The 27,144-nt window shown below is 46.6% G+C and overlaps 2 protein-coding genes across 2 annotated transcripts in view; both read right to left on the reverse strand.

Annotated features, from left to right (window-relative positions):
- LOC144890870 (uncharacterized) overlaps positions 1 to 27,144 on the reverse strand; it is a 946,020-nt gene that overhangs the window by 91,081 nt on the left and 827,795 nt on the right. The window lies entirely within an intron of this gene.
- The window catches only part of LOC137433158 (uncharacterized), a 70,299-nt gene that overhangs the window by 23,252 nt on the left and 19,903 nt on the right, over positions 1 to 27,144 (reverse strand). Inside the window, exon 2 of the mRNA XM_068125611.2 lies at positions 25,999 to 26,027. Within this exon, the coding sequence (XP_067981712.2) occupies positions 25,999 to 26,027 (29 nt within the window). The remainder of the gene's footprint in view (positions 1 to 25,998; positions 26,028 to 27,144) is intronic.

A 27,144-nucleotide genomic window follows, 5' to 3' on the forward strand; every position in this document is an offset into this window, starting at 1 on the left:
TGCTGTAGAAACCTAAGGTACAACGAGGTGCAAATTGTACTGATGTCACAAACGATTCATTGATTACTGCAGGACGAGCTAAAAAGTAACTGCCGCTACCAGGTGAGATGATGCTTATGAACCATCTGTTATTATGTAAGGAATAAAGGGAGAACACAAAACATGCTGTGCATAGAGCATCAATGAACAGAGTAGCAGGAAACCCTGGATCAATAATAAATGGTGATGATATTGATGAAAAGAATAGGAACTGGAAAGCATCTAAAAATGCAAAGCCCATCCTCATTTGCTTTGTACTCTAACTAAACCTGATGAAAACAAGAGCTTAACAAGTCCAGATACATTCAACGTACACCGCCCCCATGCCAAATAATGAAATATCCTCCAGCGCGGCATTGCTGGGGCGCCTCAGGCGCCCGGCAATACCGCAGTGCAGCTCATAGAGACTGTATTGGAAGGAGAGGTGTACAGTAATTGATTGATTACTTGTGTAATTAAAATCAATAAATAATAATCATAAAATAATTTCTTAATGAATTGGCTAAAAGCATACAAAAACCACCAGTGCTTCATCCTAAGCTGTAACTTTTTGGAAATTAATTAAATAAGTCATTAAACAATTTTTTAAATTATTAATTGACTAATTAATAAATAATTAATCGATCAATTGATTAATCAATAAATCAAAAATAGCCTTTACAGCCAAATCACTTGGTCATTGTCGTGTCCAAATATGAGCTTCCCAGCTCAAAAGATGCCTGAGATAATGCCCAGATGAGAAGGGAAATAAATACTTAATTAATCAATAATAATTAAATAACGAATCAATTAATTCATTAATCAAAAAACAAAAAATACAGTTTTTGTCAAAGCACTTTCTCGCTATTGTGCTGAAATTTGTGCTTCCTAGCTCAAAGGATGGCTGAGATATCGCCTGGACAAACAAACAAACAAATAAACAACCAGAGTGAAAACTGAGTACTCCCTTTCAGCGTGCGTCATTGCCAAGCCCCCTTCAGTGCCCGGCAATGATGTTATGCAGTGCCTGGAGATGGCATAGGAAAGGAGCGGTGTACAAAAAAAAAAGTAAAATGTATTAATTAGTGTTCTCCATATTCTCATAATAAAGGTTTGTCGAAAAGTTGATGACCAAATGTCAAATGGTAAAGTAAGAAACATGTTCCAATAGTCCTCATGTCATTACACAAACCTGGTGTCTCGTGCTGCATGGTGGACGGGCTAGTAGGGCCAATGTATACTTCCTGTGACTTTTCCCTTTGATGTTTTGACCCAATTATTAAGGAGACTTCTACATATTCTCATAATAAAGGTTTGTTTTAAAGTTTTTGACACAAGTTTAAATGGTAAAAAATAAGTTATGGCCTGTGCACGCACATGGAGGAAGGTTAACAGGTTTTAAGACAATTTAAATGTTGACAAAGCTGCATGTTTTCTTCCCCTGCAGTGTGGTGCAAATTTTTGAAATGCATATTCAGATTTATCCAATTCAGCAACTAACAGCTCACAATGTGTGTTTGTGAAAATTGGTAGGGATATGGCATTTGCATATTACTGCTCTTCAGGGAACATTTACATATTACTTACAAAAATGAAGAATTTGTGAAATTCTCCCCTCCCATTTCTATCCCTTCTTTTCCTCCCCCCTCCCGCCCTCCCCACGCTCACCCCAACCCTCTGTTTTATATATATATATATATATATATATATATATATATATATATATATATATATATATATATATTGTTACTGATCGCGGTTTAGATGTTATGATGGGCCGAGCGGATGGTCCAACCGCGACCGTTACAGGATCCCCGACTCACCCGATTCCACCCAAACGTTGGCCGGATCGCACCGCAGCTCTTCAATAGGGAAAAGACAAAGGCGACACGGATGTGAAGAAGAAGAAGAAGACAAAAAGGTTGGAAATACTACTGAATTTATTGACTATTTACACACATAAGCAAAAAGAAAGCAGTCACGTTTATTTACAAGCACATAAGACGCAGGTGACACAGTGAAAATACTAGCTTATACAGACTTAATTAACCCAGGACAGAACAAACAGAACAAACTCACGTACACAAGAAGGATGGAAAGGCAGGAGGTGGATGGCTGGAGGGAGAGGAAGGTCCAAGGGGGTCCCGCAGCTCAACCGGCGCGTCTAGCAGCCGCCGTTCCTCCACGGCCCTGCTCCAAACCGCCGTTCAGGCCCCCAAGCTGCTGTTGTGGCTGCTGTGGACGTCGCGTGCTTTGCCAGGCCTTGTCCGACTCGTCTGGTCCAAACCCTCAACTCTTTCTTGTGCGTTCGTTCACTCTTTACCACCGACCCCTCACCGCAACCAACGCAACCAACTGACCACCACCACCGACTCCTCACCGCAACCAACGCAACCAGCTGACCACCGACTCCACTGACTGACTCCTCCCCTGACGACCAACTCACGACTCTCTCTCGTGCGCGCCTTTATAACGCCTCCGGCGATTAAGCCGCCGGCCTTTCTGACACGCCCATCGGTGTGCTCACCTCGGCCCTGGTTGGTCGCGCGACCCTCTGGCTCCGCCCTTGATGACGACGGGCGGGCACGCCTTTCTTCTCCGATTCGAGCACATGTTCAATGGTGGTTTTGGAGGGGAGGTAATTGAGAATCGAGGCCCAGCAATGACGGAAGGGGATGTAAAAGGAAATGGAGATTTTGGGGATGGGAAGGAAAGGGGATCTATTCTCTTTCACTGGTGCAATGGAGTACTTCAATTAATGGGAGACACAGCCTTACTCTAAAACACAGAATAAGAGATAACTATCAACAGGGGTATTCTATTATTTGGCTGATGTGTATGCTTGTGGACTAATTATGGGATGCCCTTTCACCTTTACACAGCTCCGGAGGTAGGGGGGCGCAGAATAAACAATAATAATAATAATACAGCACACAATAAAAAAAATACAGTCCTCATCTCCGCAACACTGCACCCTCCTCCTCTTAGGCACGTCCCGAGCCTACAACTTTTATTTAGTGTGACACGTAGGTGTAGTTCCCTCTACTTTTAACCTGACCCTGAGTGCGACAGTTTTAAAACATAAATAAATGTGTCCCGCTGCTCCATTGCACCCTGCCTAACAGACTTACGCCCACAGTTAACCGAATTGCGGAATGGTCTTCAAACTACACACTGACGGTGGGAAGCATTATTTACAATGACGCTATTTTTATTTACAAAACTAACCCAGGACCTGTGATTGTTCTTTCTGGGGGGGAGACAGTCTGCTCTGCATCGATGCACCATGAAAGCACCCAAAAACGCACCAATACACACCCAAGCACCAATCGGTGCAGTCACCATTGTTCAACAATAAAAAAATAAATCAACAACCCCTAACCCTGCAGGTGGTCTCTTGCTCTTCGGCTCCCTCTGCTGGTTATTATTATTTGGTCTTCCAGATGTTGTCATTCTTTCATTTTCTTACTGGCGGCCTATTTGCAATAAAGTGTGCCCCATGTATCCTTTTTATTTGATTTTATTTATGGCCCACAGGGCCGACTAGTGTGGTTCACCTGTGGGGCATCGGTGCCCTGTGGCCAAGGTCCGCCAGCAAGATTTCGGGCCCTCATGGCCGGTTCCAGCAGAGGGGCCATGCCCCAACCCATGGGGTCCATAAGTGGTGCTCGGCCACAGACCTGTGGTCCATAATGTGGTGCATCGATGCAGACAGCTGGTTCTGGGAATTCCGGGCGCACAATGGAGGACTCACGCACGCTCCCCTCGGCACCCAATGGCGCACAGGTCATGTGGGAGACAAAAGGGGAAAGACAAATGAGCGAGGGGTAAGGTCACAAGGGTACACATCAATAAGGCAATGCAAGGCGAAATGCGTACGGAGGGCGAAGTGAGAAAGCTCGTCCCTACCGTACGTCACCCCCCTGTCACCTACACTACCCTTGCCCTTACCCCATATGTACAAAATCTACACATTACCAATCCGTCGCTACTGTCACGTCTCCCCATATTTCCTCTATACCAAATTCGTCACCACAATCCCTCTACTTCAAAATTTGCCATCACCAAATTCATCATCAATCCTCATGAGGAGGAAGAGATGGAACATCAAAGCACAATGTCACACCCATGTCATGATGCGTCTCACAATCCAAACATTTGCATCATAAAAAATAATCAAAACATGGCATGGTGTGGAGTACCTGTCACCTCAGGTGAGTGGATGCAGATGGTGTGAGGAGACCCTTCTTCCTAACTATCCTCTAAATGACTTTAACACACTTTACACTACCCGGGGTCTTTCCCTGCCAATCCATTGGCCAACTTACACTATGGGTTCTAAAAACCAATTCCCATTGACCAAACTGTGGTGCTTCTCAATTTGGGGTCTCACTCCCCCGATTCATCTCCCGGTGCCCTCGCACAATTTCTGGGCTGCGACGTGTAGCTCTCCCAGCAGGTCTACCCACCTGCACACCTCCACCACTGCAGTTGCCACCCGAGCTTACCTAGCTCCTCACCCTAACCTAACTAACTGGGGAAGGCCCTCTCCTGGCTCTGTCACCCCTTGGTGCCCTCTGGCACTGGGCTACCCGGGTCCGTCCTCCGGATCCTCGGGCCCCATCCACAACAACTACTACCGGCTCCCAGAGCCCACCTGCGGCCTCACCTGGCCGACATCCTCACAGTGGTGGAGTGCCCAAACCAACTACACACACTAACAGGCTACACGCCCAGCCATTTCCACAACACTAATGCACCCATCCAAAGACCATTCTTTCACCCGCACCACAGATGCCAATATCCAACCACAATTTACCTGTACCCTCTACCTAACACTTACTCTACCCGCCCCGGGTATCCGTGATGGGGGTCCACTCTTCCCCCATTCACACCTTCGCACCATCCACTCCACTCCACAATTTCCACCATACTCACTCCACGACCATCCATTCCAATACTCCATACCATTTATTCCATACACCTGTCCTCCATACCTGTTGTTGCACACCAGTGCACTCACACCTGGTGCCACCTGCACCCTCCTTTCTTCCTGGACCATTTGGTCAACACAACACGCAATCACCACTACTCCCTCATACACTGCTCCACACACCTGTTCAGTTGCACACCTGTGCAATCACACCTGTTCAATCACACCTGTTCAATCTTCAAACACACGGCATCATCTCAGCTAACTACTCCCCTCTGAAACTTGCGCTTCCCAGTCGTCCCTTTAAACTATTGCGCTCCCACGTCATTATCATCCATACTAATCTACCTGCGTCCCCACTACAGGTATCAGTCACTAACTAAACCTTAACGTTACCTAATGTCATCTTCGCTAGATCCCTACACACGATATATCCTAACCCACCCGGGCTAGTTTTCACTGCCATCAACCCCATAATCTATAGCGCATTTGCCCCACTGTTTGTGAGGGATGACAGAGTTGCCATCCCACCACATCGGGCATCTCCCACTACCAATTTTGCACATCAAATTTCAACAAATCAACAATTTGCCAATCACTACCCATCATCTGCCAATCATTACTGCCAATCATCAAATTTTGCCTTTTTCTAATTTCGGGGCCAAAACACTATCCTCATCACCCGTCTACTTATTACATCCTCTCGGTGCGCCAATTCCCTCTAAAGCTCGGCTTCGTGCAGCCGAGCAATGAATACGGGTTGTTTTGTGCCAGCGGCTGGATACGTCCCGCATTCGTGGCAGGGACGGGGGCTTACCCGGGCCGAGATCCCACGCACCACCTCGGCGTGGAGCCATCCAATGTCCCGATCTCGACCTGCCGGCACGTCTCAACAGAAAGTGGTCGCCATGACGACCCTTCTATCGGGCTGCCCGCTCCGCCTAGTGGAGCCCGGACGCGGCCGTTCCAAGCGAGGCACAGCATGGATCACGTACGGTAGTTCTTTCGAAACCGCCGTGGTTCGGATCCCCGCTGGTCCTCGCGGCACGCGAAGCTGCCCGACGCGCACCGAGGGCCCGATTCGGCTATAAGTCGTTCTAACCTCTAACCCGGTTACCGTCGATGCTTCACATGCATGCTTACATGCATACGCTACCCCTTTCTTGCTCATACCTCCAGCTGTTCCCATGCTCCTCGTACCTTTCCTTACACACCTCGGTACACTCATTCCGCTCACCGACTTGGTCACACACCTGATCACCGAACACCTTGGCACACATTCGTCGCTCGCACACCTCACCAACACACCTCTTCGCGCCCCCTCGGTCACCTCCTCTGTGACAACCACAGGTGTGCTCTCACCCGCACACCCAACCACGTGCCTCACGACCAACTCAAGTGTGCATTCCCACACACGCTCTACCATTGCATGTGTGCATCCTTCCATGCCAGGTGTACATCCTCGCTCACCTGTCACAACTAACTCACGCTCCGTGCCACTCTCACAACTCTCACCACCACTCTTGACAACGCACTCACCCTTACTCTCGACAGCACACTCTTTCCTCATGCACCCCGTCCGTTACACACCTTTCTCGCGCACACTCTCCCGTTACATCCTCTGTAACACTCACCACAGGCGTACACTTTCTCGTTACATCCTCTGTAACACTCACCACAGGTGTACACTCTCTCGTTACTTCCTCCGTAACACTCACCACACCGCGCTTCCATGTACCCCCTCGCACACGCGCTTCGACCAACTCACTCTTGACGGCACACTCTCCCGTTACATCCTCTGTAACACTTCTCACTACGCGCTTCCATGTGCTCCCTCGCACACGCGCTACGACCGACTCACTCTCGACAGCACACTCACTCCTTGGCGTGCACTTTTTCCTCACACACCCCATGGTCGGACATTCTCGCACACCTCTTTTTTCGCACACCAGACCTGTCGCACACTTCACCAACGGCCTTTCACGAACACCCGGATCCAAACCAATCCCCAAGCCGACTGAAGCTTTCCTCACATCATATACATTGCCACTCACCTCCGTACCTCGTTGTCGCACCTCCTTTGCCACCTGCAAACTCTTTATTTGGTTAGTGAGCATCACATTATGAGTTGAGCACCGACCTTGCACATATTCCATCACCTCCTCCTGGATTTCTCTTTTAGTTTCTGTCCGTCCCTTCTTAATTTCACTCACCTCTTCTTCCACTTCCTCTAATTTTCGCTTCACCTCTTTTATTTCCCGGTGCGTCTCCTCAAGTTCGTCCTCTAAGGCTACCGTGACCGTCTCTATGTGCATCCTCACCTCTCGGTCCTTCGTCTCCATTATCTCTGTCACCTCGTCCACCCTCATTGTCAGTCCCTCACGTACCATCTGACATTGCCTCTGTGTCGCTTTTAATTCGTTTTTAATTTCTTTTTGTGTCGCCTTTAACCCTCCTAGTACCGCAGTGTTCTTTTGAACCTGCTCCACTAACTCCGTCTGTCCCTCTGTCAGCTGTTCCACCTCCTCCGTCAGATCTTCTATTCCCCCTTGTAACTTAGCCGTATTATTTCTCACCTCTTTCTCCATACGCTTCTCACCTCGCTTTACCTCCTCGCGTAGCCCCGAGACCTCCTCACTCACACCTCGTCGTATCCCCTCTTTCATCTCCCCCATTTCTTTTGTAGATGCCACCCTCATCTGTCCCAATTCATCCCTCTGAGCATCCAGTTTACTTTCTAACCCGATTTGCACCTCCTCTATCTGCTTCCCCATTCGTTTGATTTCCCGGGCAGATTGTTCCCCTATTTCCCACAATTTGTCCTCCATCCTATTTTCTAACCCCATTAACCCATTTTTCACCCCCTCTAACTGATTCTCCTGCGCAGCCATTCTATTTTCCACCCCCGTTAACCCATGTTTTAATCCCTCACCGGTACTCCTCGCTTCGTCCCTCATTACCCCCATTTGGCCCCCCATCCTATCCATTTTTGCATTCAGTTGGGTCAAGAATAATCTGAGGTCAAACCCGGTTTGCCCAGCATCCCCAGCTGCCACCGCGGGCTCGCCCTCCACTGCGCCGCTATTTTGGGACTCTTCAACCACGTGCGCGAGCACGCCATTTTGCGCGCCTGATACTCCCTCAACCGCCTCCTCATTGCTCCCCTCCATTTGATCCTGGGTTACTCCTAACCCCTCTTCTAGCTCACCCACCGGCATCCCGTCGCCTTGACCAGCCATGGCGCGATTTCAAAGTTCAGGTTTTGTAAAACAAAACAAATTTCGGCCGCTCCTAATTTTGACCAAATTTTTTTTTTTTTTTTTTTTAGATGTTTTAAAAATTTGGTTCGGGCCCCGAATCCCACTCCCAGACACCAATTGTTACTGATCGCGGTTTAGATGTTATGATGGGCCGAGCGGATGGTCCAACCGCGACCGTTACAGGATCCCCGACTCACCCGATTCCACCCAAACGTTGGCCGGATCGCACCGCAGCTCTTCAATAGGGAAAAGACAAAGGTGACACGGATGTGAAGAAGAAGAAGAAGACAAAAAGGTTGGAAATACTACTGAATTTATTGACTATTTACACACATAAGCAAAAAGAAAGCAGTCACGTTTATTTACAAGCACATAAGACGCAGGTGACACAGTGAAAATACTAGCTTATACAGACTTAATTAACCCAGGACAGAACAAACAGAACAAACTCACGTACACAAGAAGGATGGAAAGGCAGGAAGTGGATGGCTGGAGGGAGAGGAAGGTCCAAGGGGGTCCTGCAGCTCAACCGGCGCGTCTAGCAGCCGCCGTTCCTCCACGGCCCTGCTCCAAACCGCCGTTCAGGCCCCCAAGCTGCTGTTGTGGCTGCTGTGGACGTCGCGTGCTTTGCCAGGCCTTGTCCGACTCGTCTGGTCCAAACCCTCAACTCTTTCTTGTGCGTTCGTTCACTCTTTACCACCGACCCCTCACCGCAACCAACGCAACCAACTGACCACCACCACCGACTCCTCACCGCAACCAACGCAACCAGCTGACCACCGACTCCACTGACTGACTCCTCCCCTGACGACCAACTCACGACTCTCTCTCGTGCGCGCCTTTATAACGCCTCCGGCGATTAAGCCGCCGGCCTTTCTGACACGCCCATCGGTGTGCTCACCTCGGCCCTGGTTGGTCGCGCGACCCTCTGGCTCCGCCCTTGATGACGACGGGCGGGCACGCCTTTCTTCTCCGATTCGAGCACATGTTCAATGGTGGTTTTGGAGGGGAGGTAATTGAGAATCGAGGCCCAGCAATGACGGAAGGGGATGTAAAAGGAAATGGAGATTTTGGGGATGGGAAGGAAAGGGGATCTATTCTCTTTCACTGGTGCAATGGAGTACTTCAATTAATGGGAGACACAGCCTTACTCTAAAACACAGAATAAGAGATAACTATCAACAGGGGTATTCTATTATTTGGCTGATGTGTATGCTTGTGGACTAATTATGGGATGCCCTTTCACCTTTACACAGCTCCGGAGGTAGGGGGCGCAGAATAAACAATAATAATAATAATACAGCACACAATAAAAAAAATACAGTCCTCATCTCCGCAACAATATATATATATGTATGTATGTATGTATGTATGTATGTATGTATGTATGTATATATATATATATGTATGTATGTATATATATATATATGTATGTATGTATATATATATATATATGTATGTATATATATTGTTACGGATCGCGGTTTAGATGTTATGATGGGCCGAGCGGATGGTCCAACCGCGACCGTTACAGGATCCCCAATTGGCCCGACTCCCCCAACGTTGACCAGATCGCACCACGGATATTCAATCGGGAAACCTCTAAAGCAACCGAAAGAGAAGGAAAAGAGAAGAAGACAGAGTACGGAGGAAGAACAGATTTATTATACACACACAAGCAAAAAGAAGGAGCGACCAAAATTATTTACAAGCAATGGATGGAAGAAGCAGTCACACAGTGCATCGTTAGCTTATACTATTCAATTTACTTAACCCCAGGACAACGATTAGGACAGACGACGTTCACAATTACACGGGGGATATTGCAGGCAGGTATGGCTTGAGGTGGGTTGCTGGAGAGGGAGGCAGGGTCGGAGGTAGCAGCTCTCAATTCTTTTCGTTTTTGGCGGGAAAACCCTCGGTCGCGTATCCGCTGCCGATGCTGTAGACGTCACGCGCTGGCTCGGTCACACCTGTTCCTCTCCTTCTGGTGGAGCCGTCTCCCTCCTCTCAGCGCGTCTCTTCAAACCTTGTTTCCTCCCCAAGTATCTCTCCTTTTTGGTTTGGAACGTCTCACAGCTCACAGCTCACAGCTCAGGTCCTCTCTCATGTCATCTCCCGTGTCATCTTCTGAAGCAGTCCCTTCCAGTCGCTTTTATTACTCGGGGCGGAATCAAGCCGCCGGCTGCGAGGGCACGCCTACCGGGCCGCTCACCGCGGTGCTGATTGGCTGTTAGGGCTGTCCGATTTCCCCCCTTGATCATGACGACGTGCCATGCCTGTGAGTTGGCGGCTCCTACCCCCCTCTTCTCCGAGATGAGCACATGGGCAATGGCGGCTTGCGGGATTGAACACCACTCGCACCGCTTTTGAAAGGAACTTTGGAGAGCGGAGATGATTGGGGAAATTGGAAGGGCCTACGCTTATTTCGTTTGATACAATGCAGAGTCAATCTAGTGGGAAACACATATTTAGCCTACATGGAATAAGGAAATTAACTATTTAAAAAGATATATCGTGGCCTGTGTGTAAGTTTCATGGAATTAACTAGGAGGACGGCGGCGACCATTATTTACATTACGAGGGTGTTACACACAACAAAACCATACTTTTCACATTCGTTACACTTCCTCCAAAATTGTTACACTTCTCAAAAACCGTTACACTTCTCAAATTCGTTACACTTCTCAAAACCGTTACACTGCACCCTCCGTTCTTCAGGCCCGTCCTCGGGCCTACAAAACTTTAACTTAGTGTGACACGTAGGTGTAATTCCCTCTACAATTAACCTGACCCTGTGTGTGACAATCTTAAAACACCAATAAATATGTCCCCCTGCTGCATTGCACCCTGTCTAACAGATTTGCGCCCACAGCTAACCGAATTACGGAATTGTTCTCAAACTATACATTTACGGTGGGGAGCATTATTTACAGTAACGTTATTTCTTATTTACAACGCAACCCAGGACCTGTGTTTTTTTTTTTTTCTTTTTAGGGAACAAGAAAAAGAAATTCCTGTTGGGAGGGAGGAGACAGCACGCATTGCATCGATGCACCAGTACCAATACCACCAAAGCACCCAAAAGCACCAAAAGCACCACCAAGCACCAAAAGCACCACAAAGCCCCAAAAGCACCACTGTTCATAATAAACAACAAAACAACTGGTGGTGGTCTTCTCTTTCTCTGCTGGGCCGATGTTCTTCCTGACATCTTCTGGCTTCATGCGGCCTACTTGGAAATAATAAAAAGCACAACTTGTGTTCATTTTTATTTAGGGCCTCAGGGGCCAACTAAGGGTGGTCCACCTGTTTGGCATAGGTGCCACCTTACCGAGGTCCGCAAGCAAGATTCCCTGGCCACTATGGCCGGTCTCCAACAGAGGTGCCCTGCCCCAGAACCTGGGGTCCATCAAGTGGTACTTGGCCGCAGAACAGCGGTCCATAAAGTGGTACATCAACGCAATGCATGCTGGTTCTGGGAATCTCGTGCGCACAATGGCCACCTCACGCACGCTCCCCTCGGCACCCAATGGCGCACAGGTCATGTGGGAGACAAAAGAGACAATTGAGCGAGGGGTAAGGTCACAAGGGTACACATCAATAAGGCAATGCAAGGCGAAATGCGTACGGAGGGCGAAGTGAGAAAGCTCGTCCCTACCGTACGTCACCCCCCTGTCACCTACAGTACCCTTGCCCTTACCCCATATTTACAAAATCTACCCATTTACAAATTCGTCACTACTGTCACGTCTTCCCCATATTTCTCCTACACCAAATTCGTCTCCACAATCCCTCGACTTCAAAATTTGCCATCACCAAATTCATCATCAATCCTCATAAGGAGGAAGAGATGGAATTACGCACAATGTCACACCCACGTCATGATGCGTCTCACAATCCAAAACATTTGCATCAAAAATAATTAAACATGGCATGGTGCGGAGTACCTGTTACCTCAGGTGAGTGGATGCAGATGGTGCGAGGAGATCCTTCATCCTAACTATCCTCTAAATGATTTTAACACACTTTACACTACCCGGGGTCTCTCCCTGCCAATCCATTGGCCAACTTACACTATGGGTTCTAATAACCAATTCCCATTGACCAAACTGTGGTGCTTCTCAATTTGGGGTCTCACTCCCCCGATTCATCTCCCGGTGCCCTCGCACAATTTCTGGGCTGCGACGTGTAGCTCTCCCAGCAGGTCTACCCACCTGCACACCTCCACCACTGCAGTTGCCACCCGAGCTTACCTAGCTCCTCACCCTAACCTAACTAACTGGGGAAGACCCCTCCTGGCTCTGTCACCCCACTCGGTGCCCTCTGGCACTGGGCTACCCGGGTCCGTCCTCCGGATCCTCGGGCCCCATCCACAACAACTACTACCGGCTCCCAGAGCCCACCTGCGGCCTCACCTGGCCGACATCCTCACAGTGGTGGAGCGCCCAACCAACTACACACACTAACAGACTACACGCCCAGCCATTTCCACAACACTAATGCACCCATCCAAAGACCATTCTTTCACCCGCACCACAGATGCCAATATCCAACCACAATTTACCTGTACCCTCTACCTAACACTTACACTACCCGCCCCGGGTATCCGTGATGGGGGTCCACTCTTCCCCCATTCACACCTTCGCACCATCCACTCCACTCCACAATTTCCACCATTCTCACTCCACGACCATCCATTCCAATACTCCAGATATTCCACACTACCATTTATTCCACACAGCCACATACACCTGTTGTTGCACACCTGTGCAATCATACCTGGTGCCACCTGCACCCTCCTCCTCTTCCTGGACCATTTGGTCAACACAACACGCAATCAACACTACTCCCTCATACACTGCTCCACACACCTGTTCAGTTGCACACCTGTGCAATCACACCTGTTCAAGCACACCTGTTCAATCCTCAAACACACGGCATCATCTCAGCTAACTACTCCCCTCTGAAACTTGCGCTTCCCAGTCGTCCCTTTAACTATTGCGCTCCCTCGTCATTATAATCCACACTAATCTACCTGCGTCCCCACTACAGGTATCCTTGTCACTAACTAACCTTAACGTTACCTAATGTCATCTTCTAGGGCCCTACACACGATATCCTAACCCACCCGGGCTAGTTTTCACTGCCATACCCCATAATCTAGTGCATTTGCCCCCACCTGTGAGGGATGGTGGATTTGCCATCCCACCACATCGGGGAGGTCCTACTATCAATTTCGCTCGTCCAAATCCAACAAATCAAAAATTTGTCAATCATCTGCCAATCACTGTACCATCATCAAATTTCGCTTTTTTCTAATTTCGGGGCCAAAACACTATCCTCATCACCCGTACCTACTTATTAGGTCCTCTCGGTGCGCCAATTCCCTTCTAAAGCTCGGCTTCGTACAGCCGAGCAATGAACGCGGGTTCTTTGGTGCCGGCGGCTAGATGCGTCCCGCATTCGGGGCAGGGGCGGGGGCTTACCCGTGCCGAGATCCCACGCACCACCTCGGCGCGGAGCCATCCAATTGCCCGATCTCGACCTGCCGGAACGTCTCAATAGAAAGTGGTCGCCATGACGACCCTTCCTATCGGGCTGCCCGCTCCGCCTAGTGGAGCACGGACGCGGCCGTTCCAAGCGAGGCCCAGCGTGGATCGCGTACGGCGGTCCTTTCGAACCCGCCGTGGCTCGGATCCCCGCTGGTTCTCGCGGCACGCGAAGCCCGGCACGCACCGAGGGCCCGATTCGGCTAAAAGTCGCTCTAACCGCTAACCCGGTTACCGTCGATGCCTTACCTGCATGCTTACACGCATACGCTACCCCTTTCTTGCTCATACCTCCAGCTGTTCCCATGCTCCTCGTACCTTTCCTTACACACCTCGGTACACTCATTCCGCTCACAGACTTGGTCACACACCTGACCACCGAGCACCTTGGCACACATTCGTCGCTCGCACACCTCACCAACACACCTCTTCGCGCCCCTTTCTCGGTCACCTCCCCTGTGACAATCACAGGTGTGCTTTCACTCGCACACCCAACCACGTGCCTCACGACCAACTCAAGTGTGCATTCCCACACACGCTCTACCATTCCAGGTGTGCATCCTCGCTCACCTGTCACAACCAACTCACGCTCCGTGTCACTCTCACTACTCTCACCTCCACTCTTGACAGCGCACTCACCCTTACTCTCGACAGCGCACTCTTTCCCCATGCACCTGTCCGTTACACACCTTTCTCGCGCACACTCTTGCGCACACTCTCCCGTTACACGCTCTGTAACACTCACCACAGGCGTACACTTTCTCGTTACATCCTCTGTAACACTCACCACAGGTGTACACTCTCTCGTTACTTCCTCTGTAACACTCACCACACCGCGCTTCCATGTACCCCCTCGCACACGCGCTACGACCGACTCACTCTCGACAGCACACTCACTGGTCGGCGCGCACTTTTTCCTCACACACCCCATGGTCGGACATTCTCGCACACCTCGTTTTTCGCACACCTGACCTGTCACACACTTCACCAACGGCCTCTCATGAACACCCGGGTCCAAATCAACCCCCAAGCCGACTGAAGCTTTCCTCACATCATATACATTGCCGAATATTTCGCCACTCACCTTGGCACCTCGTCTCCGCACCTCTTTTTCCACCTGCAAACTCTTTATTTGGTTAGTGAGCAGCACATCATGAGTTGAGCACCGACCTTGTACCAATTCCATTACCTCCTCCTTTATTTCTCTCTTAGTTTCTGTCCGTCCCTTCTTAATTTCACTCACCTCTTCTTCCACTTCCTCTAATTTTTGCTTCACCTCTCTTATTTCCCGGTGCATCTCCTCAAGTTCGTCCTCTAAGGCTACCGTGACCGTCTCTATGTGCATCCTCACCTGCCGGTCCTTTGTCTCCATTATCTCTGTCACCTCGTCCACCCTCATTGTCAGTTCCTCACGTACCATCTGACATTGCCTCTGTGTCGCTATTAATTCGTTTTTAATTTCTTTTTGTGTCGCCTTTAACCCTCCGAGTACTGCAGTGTTCCTTTGAACCTGCTCCACTAACTCCGTCTGTCCCTCTGTCAGCTGTTCCACCTCCTCCGTCAGGTCCTCTATTCCCCCTTGTAACCTCGCCGTATTATTTCTCACCTCTTTCTCCATACGCTTCTCACCTCGCTTTACCTCCTCGCGTAGCCCCGAGACCTCCTCACTTACACCTCGTCGTATCTCCTCCATCTCTTTTGTAGATGCCACCCTCATCTGTCCCAATTCATCCCTCTGAGCATCCAGTTTACTTTCTAACCCGATTTGCACCTCCTCTATCTGGTTCCCCATTCGTTTGATTTCCCTGGCAGATTGTTCCCCTATTTCCCGCAATTTGTCCTCCATCCTATTTTCTAACCCCATTAACCCATTTTTCACCTCTTTTATCCCGTTGTCTAACCCCTCAAAATTATTGTCTAACTTCTCACCCCTCGCTTCGTCCCTCATTACCCCCATTTGGCCCTCCAATCGCTCACCCTGAGCATCCATCCGGTTCCCCATTACCCCCAATTGCTCATTCTGAGCCTCCATCCGGTTCCCCATTACCCCCAATTGCTCATTCTGAGCCTCCATCCGGTTCCCCATTACCCCCATTTTTGCTTCTAGCCTCTCCATAAGGGCCCCCATTTGTAACATAAAAAGGTTCGAATCCACCAGCGGCGCTGCTACGGTCGCGGTCGCCGTGGCCATGTGCGAGGCGCCATTTTGCGCGCCCGAAACCTCGTGCGCGAGGACGCCATTTTGTGCGCCTGATACCCCCTCAACCGCCTCCTCATTGCTCTCGTCCTCCCTTTCTTCCCCTAAGTCCTGGGTTACCCCTAACCCGTCTATCTCCCCCACCGACATCCGATCGCCTTGATTGTCCATGGCGCGATCTCAAAATTCGGGTTTTATTAAACAAAATTTCGGCAGCTCGTAATTTTGACCAAAAATTTTTTTTTCTACACCTTTTAAAAATTTGGTTCGGGCCTCGAATCCCACTCCCAGACACCAATTGTTACGGATCGCGGTTTAGATGTTATGATGGGCCGAGCGGATGGTCCAACCGCGACCGTTACAGGATCCCCAATTGGCCCGACTCCCCCAACGTTGACCAGATCGCACCACGGATATTCAATCGGGAAACCTCTAAAGCGACCGAAAGAGAAGGAAAAGAGAAGAAGACAGAGTACGGAGGAAGAACAGATTTATTATACACACACAAGCAAAAAGAAGGAGCGACCAAAATTATTTACAAGCAATGGATGGAAGAAGCAGTCACACGTTAGCTTATACTATTCAATTTACTTAACCCCAGGACAACGATTAGGACAGACGACGTTCACACTTACACGGGGGATATTGCAGGCAGGTATGGCTTGAGGTGGGTTGCTGGAGAGGGAGGCAGGGTCGGAGGTAGCAGCTCTCAATTCTTTTCGTTTTTGGCGGGAAAACCCTCGGTCGCGTATCCGCTGCCGATGCTGTAGACGTCACGCGCTGGCTCGGTCACACCTGTTCCTCTCCTTCTGGTGGAGCCGTCTCCCTCCTCTCAGCGCGTCTCTTCAAACCTTGTTTCCTCCCCAAGTATCTCTCCTTTTTGGTTTGGAGCATCTCACAGCTCACAGCTCACAGCTCAGGTCCTCTCTCATGTCATCTCCCGTGTCATCTTCTGAAGCAGTCCCTTCCAGTCGCTTTTATTACTCGGGGCGGAATCAAGCCGCCGGCTGCGAGGGCACGCCTACCGGGCCGCTCACCGCGGTGCTGATTGGCTGTTAGGGCTGTCCGATTTCCCCCCTTGATCATGACGACGTGCCACGCCTGTGAGTTGGCGGCTCCTACCCCCCTCTTCTCCGAGATGAGCACATGGGCAATGGCGGCTTGCGGGATTGAACACCACTCGCACCGCTTTTGAAAGGAACTTTGGAGAGCGGAGATGATTGGGGAAATTGGAAGGGCCTACGCTTATTTCGTTTGATACAATGCAGAGTCAATCTAGTGGGAAACACATATTTAGCCTACATGGAATAAGGAAATAAACTATTTAAAAAGATATATCGTGGCCTGTGTGTAAGTTTCATGGAATTAACTAGGAGGACGGCGGCGACCATTATTTACATTACGAGGGTGTTACACACAACAAAACCATACTTTTCACATTCGTTACACTTCCTCCAAAATTGTTACACTTCTCAAAAACCGTTACACTTCTCAAATTCGTTACACTTCTCAAAACCGTTACAATATATATATATATATTTTTTTTTTTTTTTTTTTTTAACGGCGTAGCCCATACGGCAAAGCCATCTAGAACAGTGTTTGTCCGTCTGCATGTATGTATGTCCCCTCAAACGTATACCAATCAGAGCTGAGCATCTGGTCACATGACAGGGTGATGTGATTACGTCTGATGTCATTACGGCAGTATGGCGGCAGACTCTCCACACACCGCCATTTTGATTCCAATTTCGTCGAGGCCGAACATATCGTCGAACCTGTCATATATCACAATCACCATGCTCTACCTTGACGTTTTTCATTCAGTGTGAAACACAAACAAACCGATTGTTAAAATGACCATCAAATATCAAAAGCATCACGTCTCTTGCAACAAAACGATATGTATAGGCTTTACAGATAGGCTTTATGCCTACCCTTTGGACCGCTTCAGACAAATTAAGCCCAGGTTTCTTAAAACAGTGGTGTATCGTTTCAGTAGTATCGTTTTCGTAATAGTAATAATAATAATAATAATATAGTAAATATGACCATAATACTTTAATCCCAATGTCGTGAATACAAAGTTAATGGATTGAAGTGGTGTATGGTTCATGAATCGATGATGAGCGGTGTACGGACCAACAACTGCGGAAGTAAGGAATTCGCCTCGGTTGTTTTTTGATAGCATGTTATTAACCCAATCCTTGTGGGGTATATAGATTACAGTAGATCTTCCCTCAGTTTTGTTAGTAAAACTTACCTCACGGATGTCGGATTCCTCCAAATTTCTTTGTTTAATGTTATAAGCAGCATTAGCAACTGTTTAAAAAGCTAATCATTTGTGTTTGTGATTTATAATATACTAGGGCATGCCCGTACTATATATAAGCTAGGACGTGCCCGTACGTGGGTGCCCGTTCCTTGCCAAAAAAAAAAAAAAAAAAATAAATTTGTGTAGGGGTGTGTGTGTGTAAACATCCTAGGGCGTGCCCGTACGTGGGTGCAAAAAAACATGCGTGCAAACAACAACAACAAAAAAAAACTTTGAAACCACGTGGCAGTAACGACCACAGAACCCCCCCCCCTCTATTTACATGAATGGTTTGGTCCATTCGCAACGACCACAGAACCCCCCCCCCTCTATTTACATGCAATGGTTTGGTCCAAAGCGAACGGCTTGCGGTGTTTGGTAAAGAAATCGCCATAGCTCGGTAACTACTTGTCCGATTAATTTCAAACCTTGAAAAGGCACATCCTCGGGTCCCCAGCAATATACCTGGCAAGTTGCAAGTATATCGGACCCGTGGTTGTCGAGAAACAGCGGTCACAGACAAACATACATACATACATACAAACATACAAACATACAAACATACACACAGAGATTACTGGAATTATAGATAGACTAGGGCATGCCCGTACTATATATATAGGGCATGCCCGTACTATATATATATCTAAAATTATATCCCCCCCCTCTATTTACATGAAATGGTTTGGTCCAAAGCGAACGGCTTGCGAGTACGGTGACAATCCCCCCCCTCTATTTACATGAAATGGTTTGGTCCAAAGCGAACGGCTTGCGAGTACGGTGACAATCCCCCCCCCCCCCCCTCTATTTACATGAAATGGTTTGGTCCAAAGCGAACGGCTTGCGGAGTTTGGTAAAGAAATCGCCATAGCGTGCACAAACTTAGTTTTAAAACATAGTTTAACGCCAACATAGTTTGCCAACGTGAAATAAATGAATACGCTCTCAAATGTGCCGTCCGAGGCAGAGTCTGTTCGCCACGTTCGGCACACGTGATAGCTCGCTGCTCTCTGATTGGTTGAATCGTTTTTTGGACATAGCTCGGTAACTACTTGTCCGATTAATTTCAAACCTTGAAAAGGCACATCCTCGGGTCCCCAGCAATATACCTGGCAAGTTTAAAGTATATCGGACCCGTGGTTGTCGAGAAACAGCGGTCACAGACAAACATACAAACATACAAACATACACACAGAGATTACTGGAATTATAGATAGATTACAAGCCCAGCTATGCCGCTGTTAAGATTTTCGGACTTGTTTTACTCTGTCTCCTTACACCTGAAACAATGTCAAAACAATGAGTCAAAATAAACAGCCTGTCCACCACTGTTCATTATAAGCATACCGATTCACACAGTTAACTGTAAGATACAAGTGCCCTCATTAAAAAGTCCATCCATGTTTTCAATTACGTAGGTTCCGCTATTTGTACAGCTATCATTTGGACATTAAATCGAAGTCTGGTGAGATGCAAGCACCATTGTAACCAATGCAATGGATCATGCCAACAACATTGACAGAAATATGTCTTTAAAACCAAGCAAGCCAAAGACTAAAGAAAAAATTAAATTTACATTGACTTACCATCCTAGTGAATTACCAACCTCTCAGTGAGGAACATAATTCAGAGAAACTTCAAGTTGTTAAATAATGATCCTGAAACCACCTCGATTTTTCCACAACTACCTATACATCTATCTATAATTCCAGCAATCTCTGTGTGTGTGTGTGTGTGTGTCTGTGTGTCTGTGTGTCTGTGTGTGTGTGTGTGTGTATGTCTGTGTGTGTGTTTGTTTGTCTGTGACCGCTGTTTCTCGACAACCACGGGTCCGATATACTTGCAACTTGCCAGGTATATTGCTGGGGACCCGAGGATGTGCCTTTTCAAGGTTTGAAATTAATCGGAAAAGTAGTTACCGAGCTATGTCCAAAAAACGATTCAACCAATCAGAGAGCAGCGAGCTATCACGTGTGCCGAACGTGGCGAACAGACTCTGCCTCGGACGGCACATTTGAGAGCGTATTCATTTATTTCACGTTGGCAAACTATGTTGGCGTTAAACTATGTTTTAAAACTAATTAAAACTAATTTGCGATTCTTTCGCTTTCCTGCCCGTTTGTGCACGCTATGGCGATTTCTTTACCAAACTCCGCAAGCCGTTCGCTTTGGACCAAACCATTTCATGTAAATAGAGGGGGGGGGATTGTCACCGTACTCGCAAGCCGTTCGCTTTGGACCAAACCATTTCATGTAAATAGAGGGGGGGGATTGTCACCGTACTCGCAAGCCGTTCGCTTTGGACCAAACCATTTCATGTAAATAGAGGGGGGGGATTGTCACCGTACTCGCAAGCCGTTCGCTTTGGACCAAACCATTTCATGTAAATAGAGGGGGGGGATATAATTTTTGATATATATATAGTACGGGCATGCCCTAGTTTACATTAAACATGGCAAGAATTTGGGAACTTCCATGGTTAAATGACCATTAACATCTGAGCTTCAACTGGAAACTTTTAAGTGCTCATAACATCCGTGATTATATAAAAACAATCACCTCAATTTCAGTACCTAAAAACTTCCTTTAAATGTTACTAACCACTATGATTGTGCTACAACAAAAAAGACCAATGACACTGTAGCTCACCAGGCTCACCAGGGATATTTCCCACTTCCTGTGTGATGATGTCACTTCCTGTTGTGTCAAAATTAGCCCAATTTGACAAGGTGCAACGCCATGGTTTCTACAATTCATATTTTTCAAGCAATTGCCCACTTTCTGTATTATGACGACACTGGCGGCCATTGTGTTTGTGTTTCGGATCAGCTTCTTTTAATCAAACCTTCCCACAAGTAGTCGATCATATATTTTAAGTTTAACATCAATCAGTTAAGCAGTTTCAGAGAAGATAAATTTTAAAGGTTTATTTTGATCCAATATGGCTGCCATACCACAGGACTGATGATGTCATTGTTAACAGATAATGTTTCCTATGGGAAGGAAATTTCAAATTTAAAGTTTCGCATTGACCGGTTAAGCGGTTTCAGCGAAGAACATTGTTACAGGTTTTCCTGTAATCCAAAATGGCGGTGAAACCACAAGGTACAAAGGACTTCTTCTTTAATGACCACAATTATTCCCACATTATTGTGGGTTTGGGAAGCTTGACAATTAGGACTGCTTAACTTAACGATCAACTGAAATTAGGGCAGGAATTTGGAATTTGGCCATTGTGCGGGCAAAAGCTTGGCTACTCTTCGCAAATTTAAGATCCACAAACTAATGCCAATAGATACAACAAGATGACAGTTTATAGCTGGCTCAGGATTCAACCCAAAGCTAGACAGCTTTGAGACGAGTGCCATTCTGCCAGCCATAGAAGGTACAAAGGCCAAACAAACATTTTCAAACTCGGCGTTCTCTTATCTCAATAAAAAGTTTTATTCATTTCTCCATTTTGTTCCTGTTTTACTTATTTCCTTCCCCTCTATTTTCCTTCTTGTTTTCATCCTTTACCCAACTGCCTTTTCCTCTGGTATTATATAACCACCTTTAGAGGCCATTTTTCCCCGCAGAGCGGGGGTTGGCCTTTTTCGGGAACCGTGGTTGTTGTTGTTTTTCGGTCCCCTTTTTGAAGCAATGTTTTACGGCCGGATGCCCTTCCTGACGCCAACCCTTTTTGCCGCCTTTAACGACAAACAGGGAATTACCAGTGAACTGGTACTCAATTTGCCGACCTCGGAAGGATGACAGGCTGAGTCAACCCCCCTGGCGTTAATTCAGCGATCGACCGGGATTCAAACCCAGGATCCTAGGATCCCAAGCCGGCACCCTAGCCGCTAGCCCAACACCAGGGTTTGGTATTATAATCCCTCTGGTATTACAATACCCTCTGGTATTATAATCCCTTAATTGATAACGCAACTCCGTTTGGTCTTTGACTTTTGCCCAAGACTATGTAAAACCTCTTTTCACCCATAATTGACCCTTGATCTTGTATCCAGTCACTTTGATTTCACCAGTCACTTTGATTGATAACGCAACTCCGTTTGGTCTTTGACCAGTGTTTTACCAGGTCCTTTTTTACCAGGTCTTTGACCAGTGCTTTGACCAGACTTTGACCAGTGACCAGTGTTTTGATCCAGTGTTTTACCTTTTAATCCTCTTTCAACCCACATTTCCTTATTTTGCTCAGACGATGCGCTAATGCTTGAAAGATCAGCTGCACCTCGTTTCTTATCAACTTTCAGTTGAAAGAATCCCTTGTCCACACATGAAACCGACACCAATATTCACAGAAGTGATGATACAAGACTGACATTCCAGAATGCAGCAGTACTTCTTATCTTAAATCTTGGCTTTTGAAAACTGAGCTCTCTGCAAGAGAATTACTATAGTCATCAAACTGTTAGTAAAAACACAGCTGGCTCATCAATGACCTTCAAGGTAGGAAGTATCCACCTGCTCCACTTGGTCCTGTCAACATTCTATACCAGTCCACACATTGTCATTGACGTAATCACATCCAAAATTCCCTAAACTCTTAAAACAGAAAACTTCCTTACCCACAATTTTGGAAGCATATTTTGGGAAAGTAAAAACAATATCTGCCTCAAAGGGTGTGTTTTTATTAGATTTTATCAATGCAGAGGCAAGTAAGTGATAGAGGTGTGTTACAAGAACATCATTTTGAGGAATGGTTAAAGGAATAAAAAGAAGACAAAGTATCTGAGGAAATGGCATTCATCTACCATGGAGAGAAAGTCAAAAACAAGTTGCAAGATTGTCCATGCTTCCAGAAAATGTGTTATATCTTACTATAATTCACAAAATGTCCGTCCGTCTGTCTGTCTGTCTGTCTGTCCGTCCGCCCGTTCGAAGGTACCGCAAAAACGGCTGAACCAATCGCAACAATATTTTGGGTGGGTAATCCTGGGATCTCCTGGAGTAAAATAGGCTGTATTGTTTTTCCAATTTGAGCTTTTGACCTTAATGTAAATGTATAGGTAGCATTTTCAGGTTTGGACTCCTGCATAACGTTATTTTCCCAGGTACCGCACAAACGGCTGCACCGATCGCTGCACGGCTGCACCGATCAGACTCGGTGACCTCGGACAAAGACCTTTTATAAGGACATGGGTTGAATCCCTGCTTGAGAGAATGCCAACCCCCTCCCCGCCATCACGGTCGTCTCTCCAACTCACAATCCCACGAGATATGCGGAAAGGACGACTCAAAACCAATTATCTTCTTTTTGATTCGTATATAAACATCATTAAAAGTAAATAATGACCTCGGCCAAAGTTCTAACGACGTGGGTTTAATCTCTACATGAGAGAATTCCACAGAGCTATTTTGGCAGTGTATAAGCTAACAGATCGCTGTCTCCATCGATCTTGCCAAGGCCGTAACACCTATCGGCTCAAAATCCTTTTAACTGTTGACTTGGTAGTTTTTACAATGAAGGAAACATTAACAATGTTGTTAAAAGTTTATTTTGTGATTAGTTTGTGATTGGAGTTATGTTGTTTGGAATGAAAAAAGATATCGAGTTCAAGTGAATGACGACATGCCGTGATGGTTTCTACTTTCTAAACGCGAACTTCGCGGATCGCCATATGCAGATTCGCCACGGACCCACGATTGATGTTTCTATACGTGAACGTACCCGTTTGTTTGCGAACGGATACGTTTTTCATGCAAGTCCTTCACGAACTTGCTGTTCATGTCTGACGTGCGACTGAAGGTGCTACAGGAATGTGGAATTTATTGGTTTCATGCTTTAGCATTCGCCGTTTCTGCATTGTCTGTTTGCTTCCAGCCTCCCACCCGTGCGTTGCACGGGTATCTCACTGGTAGTACAAATATCAATCAATCAATCAATCATGGTTTTATTATCAATTTGTCGCAGCCAAAGGCTGAATTGTGAATGATTTACAACATAACATAAAATACGAGATCATGAAATAAATAAGTCAATAATTTGCAATCACTATAACATCTACAAATAATTAAAATGAATAAAAAATTACTACACTACAAGTACATATTCAGTGTAGTAATTTTATATCGCACATCACATCAAAACTTTTGTTCTGCCTTCATCAGGTTAAGATTCTGTATTATTTTCCCATGCACCAGAATTAACACAGCATTCTCCTGCAGTGGCAGCCCCAATATTCCCTATCAAGCTTCAAACACGGCATTTAGTTATCGTCATGCATGATTGTGATCCTTCACAGTTTTATTAGCTCATCGACATTTACATTTTCTGTTTTTTTCCTTACTCCTCCGAAGTGGCTCAATGAATCGTTTTGAAACTCGGCCTGACGATTCATGACATCGATGCTCAATAACTAATAGAGCCCTTTTTAAATTACTATCAAGGTGGTGAAATAATTAAGTAAAAATGTATCATCGAATGCACTCCGACTACACCCACCCTCGATCGGGAGACGAGCGTCTGTCCCACTTGGAACTATTCCTATTTTGAAACCTTTTTTGTGTACAAAAATCAAAGCTCGTGGAAGAGGGAGTTCACAAAGGGTACGAAGGAAATGTAATAGCAGCGGGACCACAGTTGGATATAACAAGCAAGGAAATGAGCAAACAACAAAAGAGGAGAGAGAGAGAGGAGGGGAAGAAACACAGTGAGCTGCACACAAGAGGGTTGAGTGAGTAAAGGTTAATGGGGTTAGAAAACATTGCAGGGGCGTATAGGGAATGACATGAGATGATCATATACCATTTACTTGAATCCGTAGAGGGAACAGTGCAATTAAGCAATCTCTGGAAGGCAGTTCCACAAACAGGAGGGGGAAAAAAGAAACAAGGGAGTTGAGATGTGCAAAAAGCCTAGATTTTGGGAAATGATAAATTAGGGTTACTTTATGAATGCATGCATCCAGGAGGATTTGTGGAGGGTCGGAGGACTCAGTAGAGGGAGCTAGACCAGAGGAGATGCTGTAAAAAAAAAAAAAAAAAAAAAAAAGCCACTGACCTGCCTGCATCCGGCCATAAACCATTGCTTCAAAAAGGGGACCACGATGCCCAAAAAAGGCCAACCCCTGCTCTGCAGGGAAAAATGGCCTCTAAAGGTGGTCTACCACTGACCTGCCTGCGATGTAAGAGCAATAGACCTTTTGCTTCAATTCGTGGTTGTTTATCAGTACTCTATCCTTTTAAAAATGCTGAACATCAAGCAAGGAAGCAGCACGTACTTTGGTACAACTCGGCCAGGGTTCGAACCACATACATCACTCTAACCATTACGCCACTGAGGCTGGTATCCTTCTTTATCGCCATTATCTTGACCTTCCAAGAACCGAATAACATCACGAGTTTGGGGAACCAGGAGGTACAAGACCATATTCTGAAGTCTCCTCATTGCAGGTGATCTTTAAATTTATATACACTTTTCTGATGAAGTTTTACATTGTTGTGATAAGGCAACCAAAAATAATCACAAAGAGTTACCTGTAACTGCACTTGTGTATACCCCAAATGGTGTTTATGTGAACGACCCAACAGTACACCATAAAAAACATTTATCTATCAATTATCTTGCAAATACAGATTCACAACTCTTCAGATTTTTTTTTTCACAATTAGGTATTTAATCTAAATTGGCAAGCTTGGCCGAAACAATGCAGATGCGGTGACCAAACATATGGAAGCAGAATAGCAGAGTCTCAAACTAATTAATCTCAACGATACACACTTACCTGCATTGTGGGATTCACGGTTCTTATTACTACAAAAAGAAAAAGAAAAAGAAGTTAAAATCATTATTTTGGCAGGACAATAATATTTAAACGATTAAAAACATCTTGTGAGTTTTTAGTACAAAAAAACTGTCAATAATCTAGGTATTATGTTTATGGAGCATGATGTCCTTTGCAATAAAAGCAACACTAAAGAAGTCAGGAGTGGGATGCATGGTATGTATCATGGGAATGAAATATGGTTAGATCAGCTTTGACTGAAAGACATATTGCCATGACAGATTTGGTGCCAACTGTACGCTGTCAAAGTTAACAACACCTCATTAGTTAGCCGATATATTATATACTAGCCGAAACCCGTGGAACATCCACGGAAGGGAGGATGTGGTGTAGTACACCGCAATCGACGACACCGGCACAAATGCATGCTCTGGATTGTCCACTCAGTGGACGGCTTGCTTTCGCCTTCGCCTGTCCAATCAGCGGACGGCTTGCTTCGCCTTCACCCAGCCGACGCCAATACGATGGCGCGTGGAACATCCACGGAAGGGAGGATGTGGTGTATGGATAGAGTGTACCATTATGGATGGCATAGGGGATTTGCTTGTCCGAGTAAGAGTTAGGAAGAAAGATGAGAATGAAGAGTGCGTATATGAACAACGTATTTATTGCAATCTACTTAAATGACAACGCTACGATATACTTTTGAAAAAGGAATGGATTCGTAATAGGAATCGGCATAGCACCACTCTGGGATTATGCACTCAGTGGACGGCTTGCTGTCGCCTTTGACTGTCCAATCAGCGGACGGCTTGCTTCGCCTTCGCCCAGCAGACGCCAATACGATGGCGTCGTAAGATGGCGTCGTATCGGCAGTTAATCGGATGCTTTTTGGCCCCAACGTCGGCTAATTCAGATTTTTCGAGTATGCCTGTACATGATAAACAAAGAGCGCGGTTTGTAGATCGTAAATCCATTAGTGCCGTGGGCATCGGGTCACTGGGTGCGGCGTAAAAGGTATAACAAAGTCGAGTCCTTACGCTATTATTATATAGACTAGCCGAAACCCGTGGAACATCCACGGAAGGGAGGATGTGGTGTATGGATAGAGTGTACCATTATGGATGGCATAGGGGATTTGCTTGT

The sequence above is a fragment of the Myxine glutinosa genome, chromosome 1 (genome assembly GCF_964187855.1).
Source record: "Myxine glutinosa chromosome 1, kmMyxGlut1.1, whole genome shotgun sequence".
NCBI classification, from domain to species: domain Eukaryota; kingdom Metazoa; phylum Chordata; class Myxini; order Myxiniformes; family Myxinidae; genus Myxine; species Myxine glutinosa.